At 40.9% G+C, this 14,346-nt stretch overlaps 1 protein-coding gene across 3 annotated transcripts in view; it reads right to left on the reverse strand.

Annotated features, from left to right (window-relative positions):
* Cfap20dc (CFAP20 domain containing) overlaps nucleotides 1-14,346 on the reverse strand; it is a 224,492-nt gene that overhangs the window by 32,751 nt on the left and 177,395 nt on the right. For all 3 annotated transcript variants that reach the window (XM_071609232.1, XM_071609235.1, XM_071609231.1), the window contains one exon: nucleotides 12,949-13,010. In XM_071609232.1, the coding sequence (XP_071465333.1) occupies nucleotides 12,949-13,010 (62 nt within the window). The remainder of the gene's footprint in view (nucleotides 1-12,948; nucleotides 13,011-14,346) is intronic.

Below are 14,346 nucleotides of genomic sequence, written 5' to 3' on the forward strand. Positions count from 1 at the left end.
TAATTTTGTTTTGTTGCATTACTAGGGATTGAACCCATGGGTGCTTTGCCATGGAGCTACAAACCCAGACTTTTTAATATTTTATTTTGAGATAGGGTCTTCCTGAGTTGCCTATGTTGGCCTCAACCCACATTTTTAGATAACTAAATTGTGGCTTGAAGAGTTAAAAAAGGATACAAACCTGGCATTTTGATTCTAGAGGCTGCTTTTATCTAGTGTGTTAACCAGCTTCTAATACCAATTATTCTACTATATGCCAGTGCACTGAATCTGAAACCAACATTCTAAACAATTTCTAGCCTTCAAATATGAAAGTATATGAAACACTGACAAAATATATTTGATGTTACAGCTAGTAACGGTGTCAGTCAGAACAAGAATAGGTTATGCTTGGTAACAAACAATCCCTCCATCTCAGTGGTTCAAAAACAACAAAGGTTTTTTTTTTTTTTTTTTTGCTCGTGTTTAATGTTCATAATAGTGGAAGGACTTTATTAGTGAGCAGGCTGACAGAACCACCACTAGTATGAATATTTCTAGGCACAGCATCAGAGGAAGAGAGAATTAGCAATTAAATACTTCAGCCAAATAATAACCTAAGCCATATCATTTCTTTCTTTCTTTTTCTTTCTTTTTTTTTTTTGAGAGAGAGAGAGAAGAGAGAATTTTTTTTTAAATATTTATTTTTAGTTTTCGGCGGACACAACACCTTTGTATGTGGTGCTGAGGATCGAACCCGGCCGCACGCATGCCAGGCGAGCACGCTACCGCTTGAGCCACATCCCCAGCCCTCATTTCTAATTTATTGTCTAGAATAGTTGTGATAGCTGGCTCCACCCAGAAAAAGGGGACCTAGAGGTTCAATTCAAATATGTGCTTGGGACCTGGAGAACTGGGAACATTTGGTAAGTAGTGTTAATGGCTATTGCAGGCAAGGCGTGTATGCAACCTTTGCATGCATTTCAGAATTTCTACCAAGAAGAACATTAACTGTCTCTTCCAATTAGCTTGTTTATTTACCCCAAGCTGAAGTATTTTAGAGGGGAAGTGTACAGACCATTCTGGATTCTGGTGAGTCTTCATCATATACGTAAAACAATTTGAACCATAATAATGTTAAGCACTCAAATCCTGTACGTGCCATATTAGTGTAATTGTAGTTGGGTTAAGTACAAGAATTTGACTGTATATTTTACTCCTTTACATGTTTCCTTGTACCTAGTTATACACTGCCATTATTGACAAACCAGAGAAGATAATGTGAAACAACCCAAGCCTTACATTAGGTTTTGAATCTTAAGATGTAAGAATAGATACTATTTGAATGCATCAGGTAAATTTTATTCTGAAAACTCTCAGGAATGCAAGTCCATCCATGTGAAATTAAGTAAAAGAGTGCTATTATTATTATTATTGGTATTGGAGATTAAACCTAGGGGCCCTTCACCACTCAGCCACCTCCTAGTCTCCTTTTATTTTGATACAGGATCTTGCTAAGTTGCTTAGGGTCTTGCTAAGTTGCTGAGGCTGGCTTTGAACTTGTGATCCTCCTGCCTCAGCCTCCTGAGTCTCTGGGATTACAGGTGTGTGCCGCTATCCTGGATAAAGTGCGCTACTCATATTTTGAATTCATTTCTATAAAAACATAAACCTCTTAAAAAGTTTTGTTGTCTGATAAATATTTGAAATAATACAAGTGATTCATCTTGTATCTTGCTATGACTCAGAGTATTCGATTCAGACTTGACCTACTTTTATGTACTATCTTTGGGAAAATACAGTAGGTTTATTCATAAATACACCATAATCTCAACTCTAAAACCAAAAAGTGACAGTGAAAGTAAATGAAGACATATCCCCGGCATCTTTGAAGCATTTCATTGGAAATGGCTGTTAGAAGACAATTTGCTGTTGTGATTGAAGTGCCCAAAGAAAAAGTACAAGTGGCATTGGTGTGCTTAAAACAGAATTAAACTTTGTATTACAAATGCTAGTTTAGGAGAGAGATGATTTCAAAAGCCAGCGAAACCTCCTATGAAGGCATGGATGTGCTCTTTTGGATGGTACTTTTTTTCTAATTCGAAAGCTACATATTTTAATAGAGAAGGGCCCCCAATGTTTTTTTTGAGGTCAAACTAGAAATATGTTGATGATTTAAAAATGCAAGCCAAGTGCTTTATTATATTATACTACCAGAGTGTTATTGTAGTTTAAAAATATCATTAAATCAGCACAAACCCGCACTTATCATTTCCTGCACATTTTTCACACAGAGCTGCCTCCTGACTATGAGTAATCTGCTAATCTGCTCTTCGCCTCACAATCCATCAAAGTGACAGATTCATTCCTTCCTTAATACATAAGATCTTCATTTACTGTATGCCTTGCTGCAACTTTCTTTTTTGCTAGCTCTGAAATTTAGAAATTCACAGGCAGATTTCGAGAATGTCACATGGGGAGTTGTCCCTGTATGTTTTCCAATTCCTCCATCATTCCAGCAGGAGGGACCCAAACTTTTCTGGACTACTAATGGGAATGAATAATTTTTCCAGAGTGTAGGTGATTTTTGATTCTAGTAAGAATGTTGTTAAAGAGGCGGGAAGAGTCAAAGCCAGCCTCAGCAACTTAGTGAGGCTCTAAGCAACTTGGTGAGACTCTCTCTAAATAAAAAGTAGAAATGGCTGGGGATGTGGCTCAGTGGTTAAGTGCCCCTGGGCTCAATCCTTAGGACCAAAAAAAAAAAAGGTACATCTTCACCAAGTCAAAGCACTGACCACAATGGAATTTTCTTCAATTCTTATAGTCCATTGAGTAGGTTCTTTTTTGGGGGGAGGGTACCAGGGATTGAACTAAGGGGCACTTGACCCCTGAGCTCATCCCCAGCCCTATTTTGTATCTTATTTAAAGATAGCGTTTCACTGAGTTGCTTAGCACCTCACTGAGTTGCTGAGGCTGGATTTGAACTTGTAATCCTCCTGCCTCATCCTCCTGAGCTGCTGGGATTATAGGTGTGCGCCACTGCACCTGGCCGAGTAGATTCTTAGGGTCCACCCTCAACCCTTACTTGGTGTAAGGGCAAAGATCTTTGATTTAGTAGTTTAAGGATAAGTTGCTCCCACAAAAGATGAAGCTTCACTAGCATAAACACTGCTGCTTAACTGAAAAGCAATACTATGATTTTAAGCTGAGATTTCCAATTTATCATGATGCTGCGTGAGTTGAGGCCAAGCTGGACTTCAGGTTTCTTACTGCTATTTTGTCAGTACAATTGTTTCTACTGCTTAAAAACTATTGCTATTCCATAGAAAATACTGTGCTTTTCCTTTTTTGCTTGATTAGTTCTATAAATAAAATGAATTAAGGACTGAAAAATATAAGTGTGTAAAATTTGCTCTTTCTTACTTTCATAATAATTTAAATGTCACTATTATTAGCCTTAAAAGTCAAAAGTGAAGAAGTTGTTTATGGCAAAATATGAGAAATATTTATCAACCAATCTTACATATACATATACATGTGAGGATATAGATATAGATATATATTTTTTCCTACTAATAACCCAACATCCACCAACATTTTTTTGTCCTGAGAATTAAATTGCCTTAATTGTTTTGTATTAATGGATAGCAAGGGTGGGAAAAGGCTTTTAAAATCAATGGATAAGAAAGAGTCAATTGAACAATAATATTAGTGTTAATTCAGTCCAATCAGCTAAAAATTATTTGCCTTTTCACCTTTGAGTCATTTTAAACAGGCTAAGCATTTGACTTGAATAGTGTATATTATACCGAGTGGGTTTTTTGCAGTAATAAACAGCATAATTTGAAGCAGTAAACGATGGTAAACATAATACATGGCTAAAGTGGAGAATTACATAATGCTTTTCATTAATAAGAGAGAAAGGAGGGCAGAGGGAAATGTGGTCCCAACTGTCTACAGACATGGTGTCTGTGCCTGGGCACAGGTCCCCTGTGCCTGGCCTGGGACTTTCTGTCCCCTCTGTGCCTTCCTGGACACACATTTTGACGACTGTGTGTGACACACAGTGAACTTGCCTCTGCTGGAAGCCACAGGCCACCAGGGCATGTTCAAGTCACACAGTAGGGACCTGGAAAGCACTGAGCGCTGCTTTAAGCCACGAGGGCCCCTTAATGAAGCAGCAGGGATGCGGTTCTGGGCTGGATCACAGAATGAATGAGGAGACAGTCTGAGGAGGTGACTGGCTGTGGCCATTTAATGACAATTACGTTTCTCTGTTTCTTAGGTTCATTGTCGCTTCTCCTGCATCCCCCCCCCTGCCCTGTTACCCTCCTCCAGCAGACTGGAGTGATTGTTATCAACTAGAGTTAGTACTCCTACCTTTGGTTTTTTTTTGGTACCGGGGATTGAACCCAGGGACACTTAACCTCTGAGCCACATCCCCAGCCTTTTTAATTTTTTAATTTTGAGACAGGGTCTCACAAATTGCTTAGGTCTTTGCTAAGTTGCTGAGGCTGGCCTCAAACTTGTGATCCTCCTGCCTCAGCCTCCTAAGCTGCTGGGATTACAGGTGTGGTGTGTGCCAATGCCACCAGCAGTAATTCAAATTTAAGGTTCCCATTACTCTCGAAGGGGAAGCTGAATCTTTTAATTTAAAACGAAAACTAAAATGTTAGAATGGTAGATATGGCTTTGAACTGTGGGCCAATGATCTGAGTGATCCAAGTTGGTGAACTGGATGGGTGGTGGTGATGGGGTGGGGGTTAGTAATCTCGGGAGCCCCACTCTGCTAGTTAAGAATGCCAAGGTTTTTCTGGGGCCTGTTATTTGAGACATAGAAGCTTTGGGGATGTGGGGGGGTGGAAGGTGCAATCTGGTGTTTTGAGACTTTCATGGAAATGGGTTTCATGAGTTTACAATTTGGAAAATAAGCCAATAACTAAAATATTGATCAGTATTTCCCAGTCTTAATATGTACACAGGAAACACTAAGAGACTCAGGGTGAAGAGCCAATTCCGTGGCCCAAGAGGACTAAGGTGAAGACAGACCTTTCAGCTGAGGAGGATGGAGAGGGAGGACCCTGGTGCTTGGTTAGGCAGATCTGGGAATGGACACTGAGGGACCCACGATGAAGACAAATGGACAGGTGGGCAGGAGTGGGCACCAAGTCCTTTGCTCTGGTGAACAGTCAGGGCCTGGGACAGGATGACTGGCAGTCACACAGTCTGAGCAAGCTCACTCATCTAGAAGAATCGGTCAGAACCAGGACTGAAAGTGGGTTGGACACCCCAACAAATGTCAAGGGCAGAGGGGGAAGAAGGGAGGCAGCAGGGGACCCCCAGCAGCCAACTCTGTCCCTCACGTGGTCCTGTTGGTAAGCTGCTGGGTCCCAGGGAATCCTGTGGGAATGGTCCTCTGGAGTTGTGTAAGGCTTCGGCCTGGGTTAAGGGTGGTCAGGGATGAGAGGCAAGATGATTCTGGAAGAGTGTGGGGGCCTGAGGTTGGGGTTTCTTAGGGCAGGGCTTGAGGGGTTAGAAAAGCTATTCTGAGGCCCGGTTTCTGCTGGGCATTGTGGGAAAAAGGGGCCTGGAGTTTCAGAAGTCTATTTTAAGGTGTCACAGTGGACTCAGGTCTTCTCCATGAGCAGGAGGAATAGGAAGTCGTGTGAACCTAAGAGGGCACCAGAGCCACAGGGTGAGTTTTCTGCCCCTCTCCCTTCCTCCCAATCTGTATCTACATCTATGAATACATAAGCACACATATGATTTGTTTTCTTTGTTCCCATTCCTGTCCAGATCTGTTAGCCTGGTGATGGGTAAGTGCCCCTTTGGTAGCAGTGGTAGCTCAAGCAGGTTTCTAGCAAGGGCACCCAGACTCCATAAAATGGGCACAAATAGACCAACACAGAAAAACAATTTCCAATAAGAACCCAGGGAGAACACAGTGATTCAATTTTAGAAAGCTGTCTCTATTTACAGGCTTAAATGGACACATTCAACAGAGACTTCAGATTGTGGACATTTTCTAAGAGATCATTTCAAACAAATCCATAAGAAAGATGGGGAAGCTGGGTGTGGTGGTGCATGGTTGTAATCCCAGTTGGAGGCCAGCCTCAGGAAGTTAGCGAGGCCCTAAGCAATTCAGCGAGACAATGTCTCAAAATAAAAAGTAAAAAGAGCTGGGGATGTGGCTCAGTGGTTAAACACCCTTCAGTTCAATCCCTAGTCCCCCCTATTCTCCTCCCTCTGCAAAAAAAGAAAAATGGGAAAATTCATTTTTGTAAGGTGAGTTTTAATGATTTCAACATATGTTTACTGAGTGTTTCCTGTGTGCTTGACACTACTTGAGGAGCTAGGGATTCAGTAAAATAGAGATAAGATCTCAGCTAAAGGATTTCACATGCCAGCTTTGTGCACCATAGTGTGTGTATCTAGAAAATATACAGAATGTCAGTTGGTGAAGATTGTTATGGAGAAAAAAAAGAAAAAGGGTAACATGACAAAGGTGACTGACAGTGATTTTGGGGTTGATGCTAAGTAAAGGCCCCTCTGAAGAGAGTGTTCATTTGGACTGTGACCAAGAGGCAGGAGGAGGCAGCTCTATAACTAGAACTCCAGGCAGAGCTCCTGGGGCGGGGCTTACCTGGGGTGCCTGAGGAAAAAGCTGACCATGGTGTTTGGTAGAGAGAAAGCGTCCACAAGCAGGCATGGAAATGAGAGTTACACTCTGGCCAGACAAGGGCCTCAAAAAACCATTTACCTGGTTGCGAATAAAGCCATACCACTCTCTTTCTGTTTTCAGGAAATGAAAGGATAATTCTCGCAATGATAGTTAAAAAATCTGAAATTAAAGTGGTTCATATTCAGGATGAAGATTTTAGTTTTCCATGATGTTGGGATGATGATGATGATGTAAGAGAACCCAGCAGAGTCCCTTCTTCCCTCCCTCAACTCAAGTATAGCTCCAACTCTGGCCAGGTAACAACACAGGATGGGCGGGGGAGAGGGAGGGAGGGGAGAGACATAGACAGTGAGCTTTGTCACTGTGACTCATACTTCAGATCAACTACTTAAAAGGAGGAAAGATTTAGTTTGGCTTCTGGTTCCAGTCCTGGTTGATCAGCCCATTCCTTTGGACCTGTGGTAGTGCAGTGCATCATGGCGGGAGTGCATGGTGGAGGGCATCTGTCTACTTCATGGTTGGTAGGGAAGTAGAGAGACAGGAGAAGATTGGGGTCAGGGTCCCCAAATCTCCTTTAAAGGCACTCCCCTAAATAACTTTCTCCCATAAGATTTTGCTCTCCTACTCAGTTTTTTCTGCTACTATAACTAAAAGACCTGACCAGAGCAACTGTAGAGGAGGAAGAGTTTATGTGGAGGCTTATGGTTTCCGAGATCTCAGTCCATAGAGCACAGCTCCATTCCTTGGGACTCGAGGTGAGGCAGGACATCATGGAGGAAGAGTGTGGTGGAGGGAAGCAGCTCACATGGTGATCAGGAAGCAGAGAGAGACTCCACTCTCCAGAGACAAATAGAGACCCCAAAGCCACGCCCCCAGTGCCCCCTCCTGCAGCCACACCCACCTGCCTCCATCCACCACCCAGTTAGTCCCATCAGGGATTCAGTCACTGGTTGGATTAAGATTCTGAGAGCCCTGAACCTTCTTGCATCTTTTCACACATCAGCTTTTGGGGGACACCTCACCTCCAAACCATAGGATGAGGACAACACATGGGTCTTTGGAGAGCATTCTAGATTGATAGATGATGGTGGAGCGGGGGAGAGTGAGCACACTAGAGAGTGAGCCCTGCCCTTAGAGAACTTGACAGCCTGTCTGGCCTTCAGTCAGTGAGCTTTGAAGCAGACCCTCAGACTCTGAATGTGGGGATCAGGGTCCTTGAACAAGAAGCAGTGTGAACGTGTGGGAATCAGCTGCTGAAACAAGAGGCACAGACAATTTTCCTAGTTAAAGGTAACAAGAGAAATGATAGAAATGAACTCTGATGCCTTTGGTTTTATAACAAATCACCAAGATATAATGCAAAAACTCTGAGTAACAGAAAACACCACCCAAACTCCATTTAGAGGAATGAAATGTTTGCTGGATTAATATGGAAATCCTCTGTGGGTCTTTATCTCAAGGAGGGATAATTTGTGAAAAACTCAACTTGTTTTAAAATGATCCAAATGTAATCATTTGGAGAAGAGGAACATGACATGCAAGGTTCATATTGAGTTTTATTTATTTGTATATCTCTCTTTTGTATTAGGGGGAAAAAAAAGAGAAGCTTAAGCCATAGAAAAGAAGCCCATTAGGTTGACTCCTGACAACTGGAGAGAAAAGAAAAATGAAGTCAGTGTGATCAGTCCGGAGTGGTGCGTGTAGGTGACACTAACAGGACAGCTTGCCTCCATCAGGCCGGCTAAGCCAGCGGGAGCCGAGGTCACTGCTTGTTAATCGTTTGTCAAAGTCTGCAGGGCTTTATCAGATAATTATAGTTATAAGTATGTTTATATCACACAAACATGTGGCAAAGCTACAAAGGATTCAGGCCCTAACACAATCTGCAATGACATTTTAAAAAACTACAGATAAGCAATAAATCATAAAGCAAACACTTCAGAGAATCATGCCATTGCTACTGCTTGGGAATTCTAGAATGCTTTTCTATCTTTTTTTTTTTTCTCCATAACCATTTAGAATCTCACAAAGCCTTTGTCCACATCCCCTCCTCTCCCGAATTTTCCAAGGGGTTGTAAAATAGCAAGAGGAATCATCATTTGAAACGACAGCCTGGTTATCGACTCCGTCCATATGAACAGACAAGCAGAATGTAATCACAGATTATTTTATAAAATTCATTCCCGAGCAAAAAGATCTGTGCTGTTCTGAAGAATCTACATAAACATATAAATAGATGTGCCTAAGGGACCGCTCTAAACCCACGAACCAATAGATGGCATTTTAAAATAAATGGCTTGTGGCTGCAAACGGCATCCATTTTGCTCTGTTTGGCAGCATGCAAGTTGACATGCTCGGGAACATTTCTCAACATGAATGAACTGTGAAATTGTTTCCTCCCGCCCCACACTCCTCTGAATTGTATTGGATTATGTTAGCCATTTCTGCACCCTGTCGTAAAGGCTGTCAGTGCCCCAAGAGGCAATGTCCCTAGATGTTGGAGGCCAGGGCCCCAGCATCTGAGATGCTACCTGTCCCTCAGTGTGTTAGGAAGAAATAATGGGAAATACCACCCCCTGCCTGACAATGCATGGGAAATGGCTCTGTCGCACACTTAGAAGTGCCAGGGAACGCGATAAGGTGAACCATATGTAGTTCAATTCCTAGATCACCATCTTCTCAGGAAAATGATTACCATTGCATCCCACCTCCGTCCAATGTCAAGTACCGCCCTGTGGGCGTAAGTGGATGATTTTACTGTGAAGAAAACAATCTATGAATATATGCAGTGTTTTAGCTATTTTCCACCTGGAGCCAGCTCTTCAGAAACTAAGTTTGCCTCCTCTGTGGGCTGTGTACTGTCTTTAGTTTTAATCCTGCACACACAGAAGAAGGCAGTTATGTCGCAGAAGGGACAATCTTTCCAGAGCACACTGTAAATGAAAGACTTTGGGGATGTTGGCTGTTCTGTCATTAATGAAGCTAACTGAAAGTCGGCTCTCTAAATAGATCCATAGGTGGGCATGGGTATATGTAATTTTAAAATCTTGGGTTCTTGGGTCTTGAGTAGTTGCGGATATTTCACTGGAGGTAATGTGGCCATTTCACTTCCAAGAGGACTGTGGCTACACTGTCTTGCTGGACGTGCAGCACACACCTCCCCTCTCTGCTGGGTTAGCATTCCTCAAATCACAGCCTCTCTGAACACATGCTGTCCAGGTACTGTCCAGAGACTCCATGTATAGACTTGCCATCTAGAATCCAGGTTATCCAGGAGGGTGTATTTAGAGACTGACCTTCTCACTTATATCTTTTCCACCTTCATTATCAGTATCCTTTAACCTTAATTTTAAAGTTCTGTATTTGGAGATCTAAAGCATCGGGTAGTATTTACTTATTATTTTATAGGGTAGTATTTATAAGAAATATAATAAACAAAAATCTTAAGAAGAATCATTGCTTTCAATTTTAAGCTGAATTACATGATTCATTTTATTCCATTTATAGGATCATACATGCTGATCTCAGGATTTTAGCATCTTCTGTATTTATGGCCCAATAATGCCTTTATGTCCAATTCTCCATGCTTCGGAATTTATGAGCCAAGAGCAAAGTCACGTAATCTGCAGGTTTTCTGAATAGTTATGTAATAATTTTCTAGGAAACTCTGGATAGCCCACTGGTAATGGGTTTGATGGAATTTTATTCTTTACTTTAGAATATGTCCTTTTTATTTCATTATGTAAAAATGTAAATTCCTTTTTGCTGAGTGAATGAACAGGTAATTGGTTGCACAAGATATACGGTCTTGCTCTCTTGGTGAATTTTCTTATGTTCTATCCTTTTGATATTCTAACTTTGGGACTGAACCAGTAAAAGGGACATTTGAAATCACATACTGCTACATCTAAATATTCATTTATTCACTCACTAATTGATCTGATATTTAGGAAGTATGTTTTCTATAGAGCTTAGTGAGATTAAAAATAAGCTGGGTGAAATTTTGATGGCAGGATTAGTTGTTCTAAGTCTACAATGAGTCTCATAAAAATCTCAGAATCATAAAGTTAAAATTGACCTCAGCAAGCATATAATTCAATTCTTTCTTTCATATATGAGTGTGTTCACATTATTAAATGATATCGAGAGACTGAGAGACTTGTCTGAGATCATAGACTAGATTGGAGGCAGAATTAGGATGATAATTAGGGCCCTTTTCTCCTTTCAATGAAACAAAACCTCCACTTTCTAACATAAATTATTATCACCCTCAGTATTTCAGAGTATGAATTCTGAAATTTGTTATCACTTGGATGTCCAGTTACCTTGAAAGCTTACTTGTACATAGAAATGTTGAAACACATTTTTATATATACTGAAATTCCATTCTCAATTTTAAACTCCTTATAACATCTATTTATGATAGTGAAAACTCCTCTCACTGTGATTTGATGAAGGAACAATGTGATTTGATGAAGGAACAGCAGCACAGATCAGGAACAATTAGAAGATTAACAAAGAACATTTACTCTACCCATATCATAAATATTCTCAGCCCCAATAAAATTCCCATAAGCCCCTGATGGTCTCCTGGGAGCCCTGTTAGTTTTCAGGGCTTGGTTCACTGCTCTTTGCTTATTGGACCAGAAGTGGATGCTTGGCTCAACCTAGACCAATCACATTCTCTCTCTTGGAACGTAGAAACTGGGAATCAGACATAGTCTGTCAGCCTCAGCATGTACTTTGAACTGTAATATGTAAACTCAAGAGCTGTCAGACAGCCATATGTGGACTGAGAAGCAGAGAGAGAGCTGAGGGAGAGGAAAGGAGCAGACAGTGAATGCAGGCAGAGGGGCAAGGGTGCCGTGTGGCTGCCTGGTGGCTTTTTGGTTCCTAGTTTTAGTACCTTCCTGAGGCCTGGCTGACCCTGGGTTCTATGATGGAGCCCTATGTTCTTACTTAAAGTATCCCTTTCTCCCATGCCTTTTCAAGCTCTCTCACTACTAGCCAAGGCTTTTTATTATTATTATTATTATTATATATAACAAAAGAGTCAAAGAGTCTTAACTCAGACATTATGTAGCAGCACCACACCCTACAGCTAGAGCCACAGCGTTACCCTGGGTTTCGGTCTATTCCCTGGGACAATCCACAGTACAGGTTAAACAACTTGATCATTAAATGCATTTGGATAATGAGATGCAGCCCAGTAATTCAGACTCTGTGTCTGGAGCTCAAGATAGATGGACTTTTCAGTAAATTCCTAGTGTATAATAAACAGTGATAAAGTCATGTTGACTTGTATGGATAAGCTATCTTATCTCGCTATCAGAAAGCCATGTAATGCTATGTACATTTTAAAGCTCAAATTCAGATTTGCTTGTTTCTAATCAGCCTAAAATTCTGAGATTTTTTTTTCTAGTATTAAACAAATGATTCAGATGCCAATTGGTTTTTGAGGTTGTTATTGTTTTTCAGTAGTGGGGATGGAATCCAGGGCCTTGGCCAATGATATTTTTGAAATAATGAAATAATTTTGAGGTTACCAACTTTGGAATTGGGAAAAAAGAATGGCCACTTGAAGTTATATATAGACTCTCTTGATAAATTTAAAAGGCATATATATATATATATATATATATATATATATATATATATATATCTTAAAATGTACTAAACATCAACTATCTATTATAATGAAATATTTATGAAAACAAACTAATAATGAATAAATAGACACTTAAAGAACGCTCACTCTTTGCCAAGAACTGTACTAAGAATTTTTCATATATTAGTCCATCTGGAACTTTCTCAAAATGCAATGAGGCAATTATTATGTCTGAATTATTTTGAGTTAAACGACTTGCTCAAAGCCCTCAGTGAGGTGTTTATTTTTTTATTTTTTAAAGATAGAGTGAGGGGGGGAGAGAGAGAGAGAGAGAGACAGAGAGAGAGAGAGAGAGAGAGAATTTTTAATATATATTTTTTAGTTTTCGGCAGACACAACATCTTTGTTTGTATGTGGTGCTGAGGATCGAACCGGGCCGCACGCATGCCAGGCGAGCGTGCTACCGCTTGAGCCACATCCCCAGCCCCCAGTGAGGTGTTTAAACCTAGGTAATTAAAGCGCAGTTGGAATAAGAAGAGGGGATGAACTAAGACTTCGAAAGAAAATAACTTTGGAAGCTCATTGGAAATTTTGGAAAACACTTTCAGGAAATCAAGAAAAATGCACAATCTTATAAATAATCTGTTTTTTAAAAATTGAGATTATTAATGATTCTTACCGAGGGTTGGAAGGAGAAGGTGGATTCATTTCTTTCTGGTAGTGACGACCCTGGTTGACAGGCTATAAAAGATAAAACATTTGTGAGGCAGGTGTTAATCAGGACAATGCTCTTTAGATAGACTTTCACACACATTCCCAATGCTGCATTCCGCCCCCCTCCCCCAAGACGAGACACAATCTGCAAGAAGGGGCTGTGTTTATTTTGCAGAACAGGCAAGGGATCTCCCTGAGACCCAACAAATAGCAGAGTGATATAAATGAGAAAACACGGGGGTTCCTTTAATGGTCAATGACTGGACTAAATAGCATCTATGGTGTTGTTAAAATTCACGAGTCAGAATCCTTTATACTGCCAACAGTGGTGGATATGATCCAATAGAAACAAGATATCTTGTGGAAGTAAAAGGTGCATTGCAAGCAGAGACCCAGAGGTACAGGAGTCTGCTTAGGTCTCAATGTGAGCATGCTGGCAAGGAGAACTCTGTTCACTAATGAGCGTTGCATGTGTAAATCTTAGGGCACGGTGGTCATTTTCCCCAGTACAAGACAACTGTGAGGACTGATCCAGGGAGCTGAGAAAAGTGGTGGCAGCACCTACAAAAGTGGGAAATCTCAACTTTTCCCTCTACAAGGCACCTTTCAGTGTGGATTTCATGACATAGCTACACCCTGTGTCCTATGTAGCCTTCAACGCTGGCCTCTCACAGAACTTCATCTTTCCTCCTTGCCCTAGGATGGGAGAAGATTCCATCGTGTGGAGTACAAATTCTCCTTTGAACATTGGCTCTTGGTATGTCTCTTGTCCCATTAACAACAGTTGAGTTCTACTATGAAAATTACTGTTCACATTCTCATTTCACTACCAGTGGAATTTGGTACCCACTTCTGAATTCCATTCCTAATGTGACTTCCTTAGTCAAAGGGGCCCTGTGTGGACTTGTAGTTCCAGGCCATGATGTTGGCCAAGGGTTGTGGCAATGATGCCAGTACATAAAGAGCCCATCTTCCTTACTCTCCGCATCTTCCTTATTTTAATAGATTCTAAAATATTAATGGCGGGGGTGATGGGAATTCTTCAGAGTAAACCGTCTTCCTTTATAAATAATCTCTTGGAAGTACTCCTTTAATTTAAATCAAATGCCCGTCTGATAATCACAGCCACTGAGCCTGCCTACCTGTGATGCGCCATGAATTTCAATGTGCCCAGGTACTTTGGTAACTAACCAATATCAACGCATCAACATTTCAGTAATAAGAAACAACAGCTGGGAGAACAGTGGGAGGAAAACCATGTCATAAGACATATTTGATCTCACTAGAGAAATAAGACTCTCAGCAATTTGCAAGGGAAATTTCGTTTTGTGATTTAGGCTTTATTATTTCCCAGCAAAAAAAA

Source organism: Marmota flaviventris, chromosome 1 (genome assembly GCF_047511675.1).
Source record: "Marmota flaviventris isolate mMarFla1 chromosome 1, mMarFla1.hap1, whole genome shotgun sequence".
In the NCBI taxonomy this organism is placed as follows: Eukaryota; Metazoa; Chordata; class Mammalia; order Rodentia; family Sciuridae; genus Marmota; species Marmota flaviventris.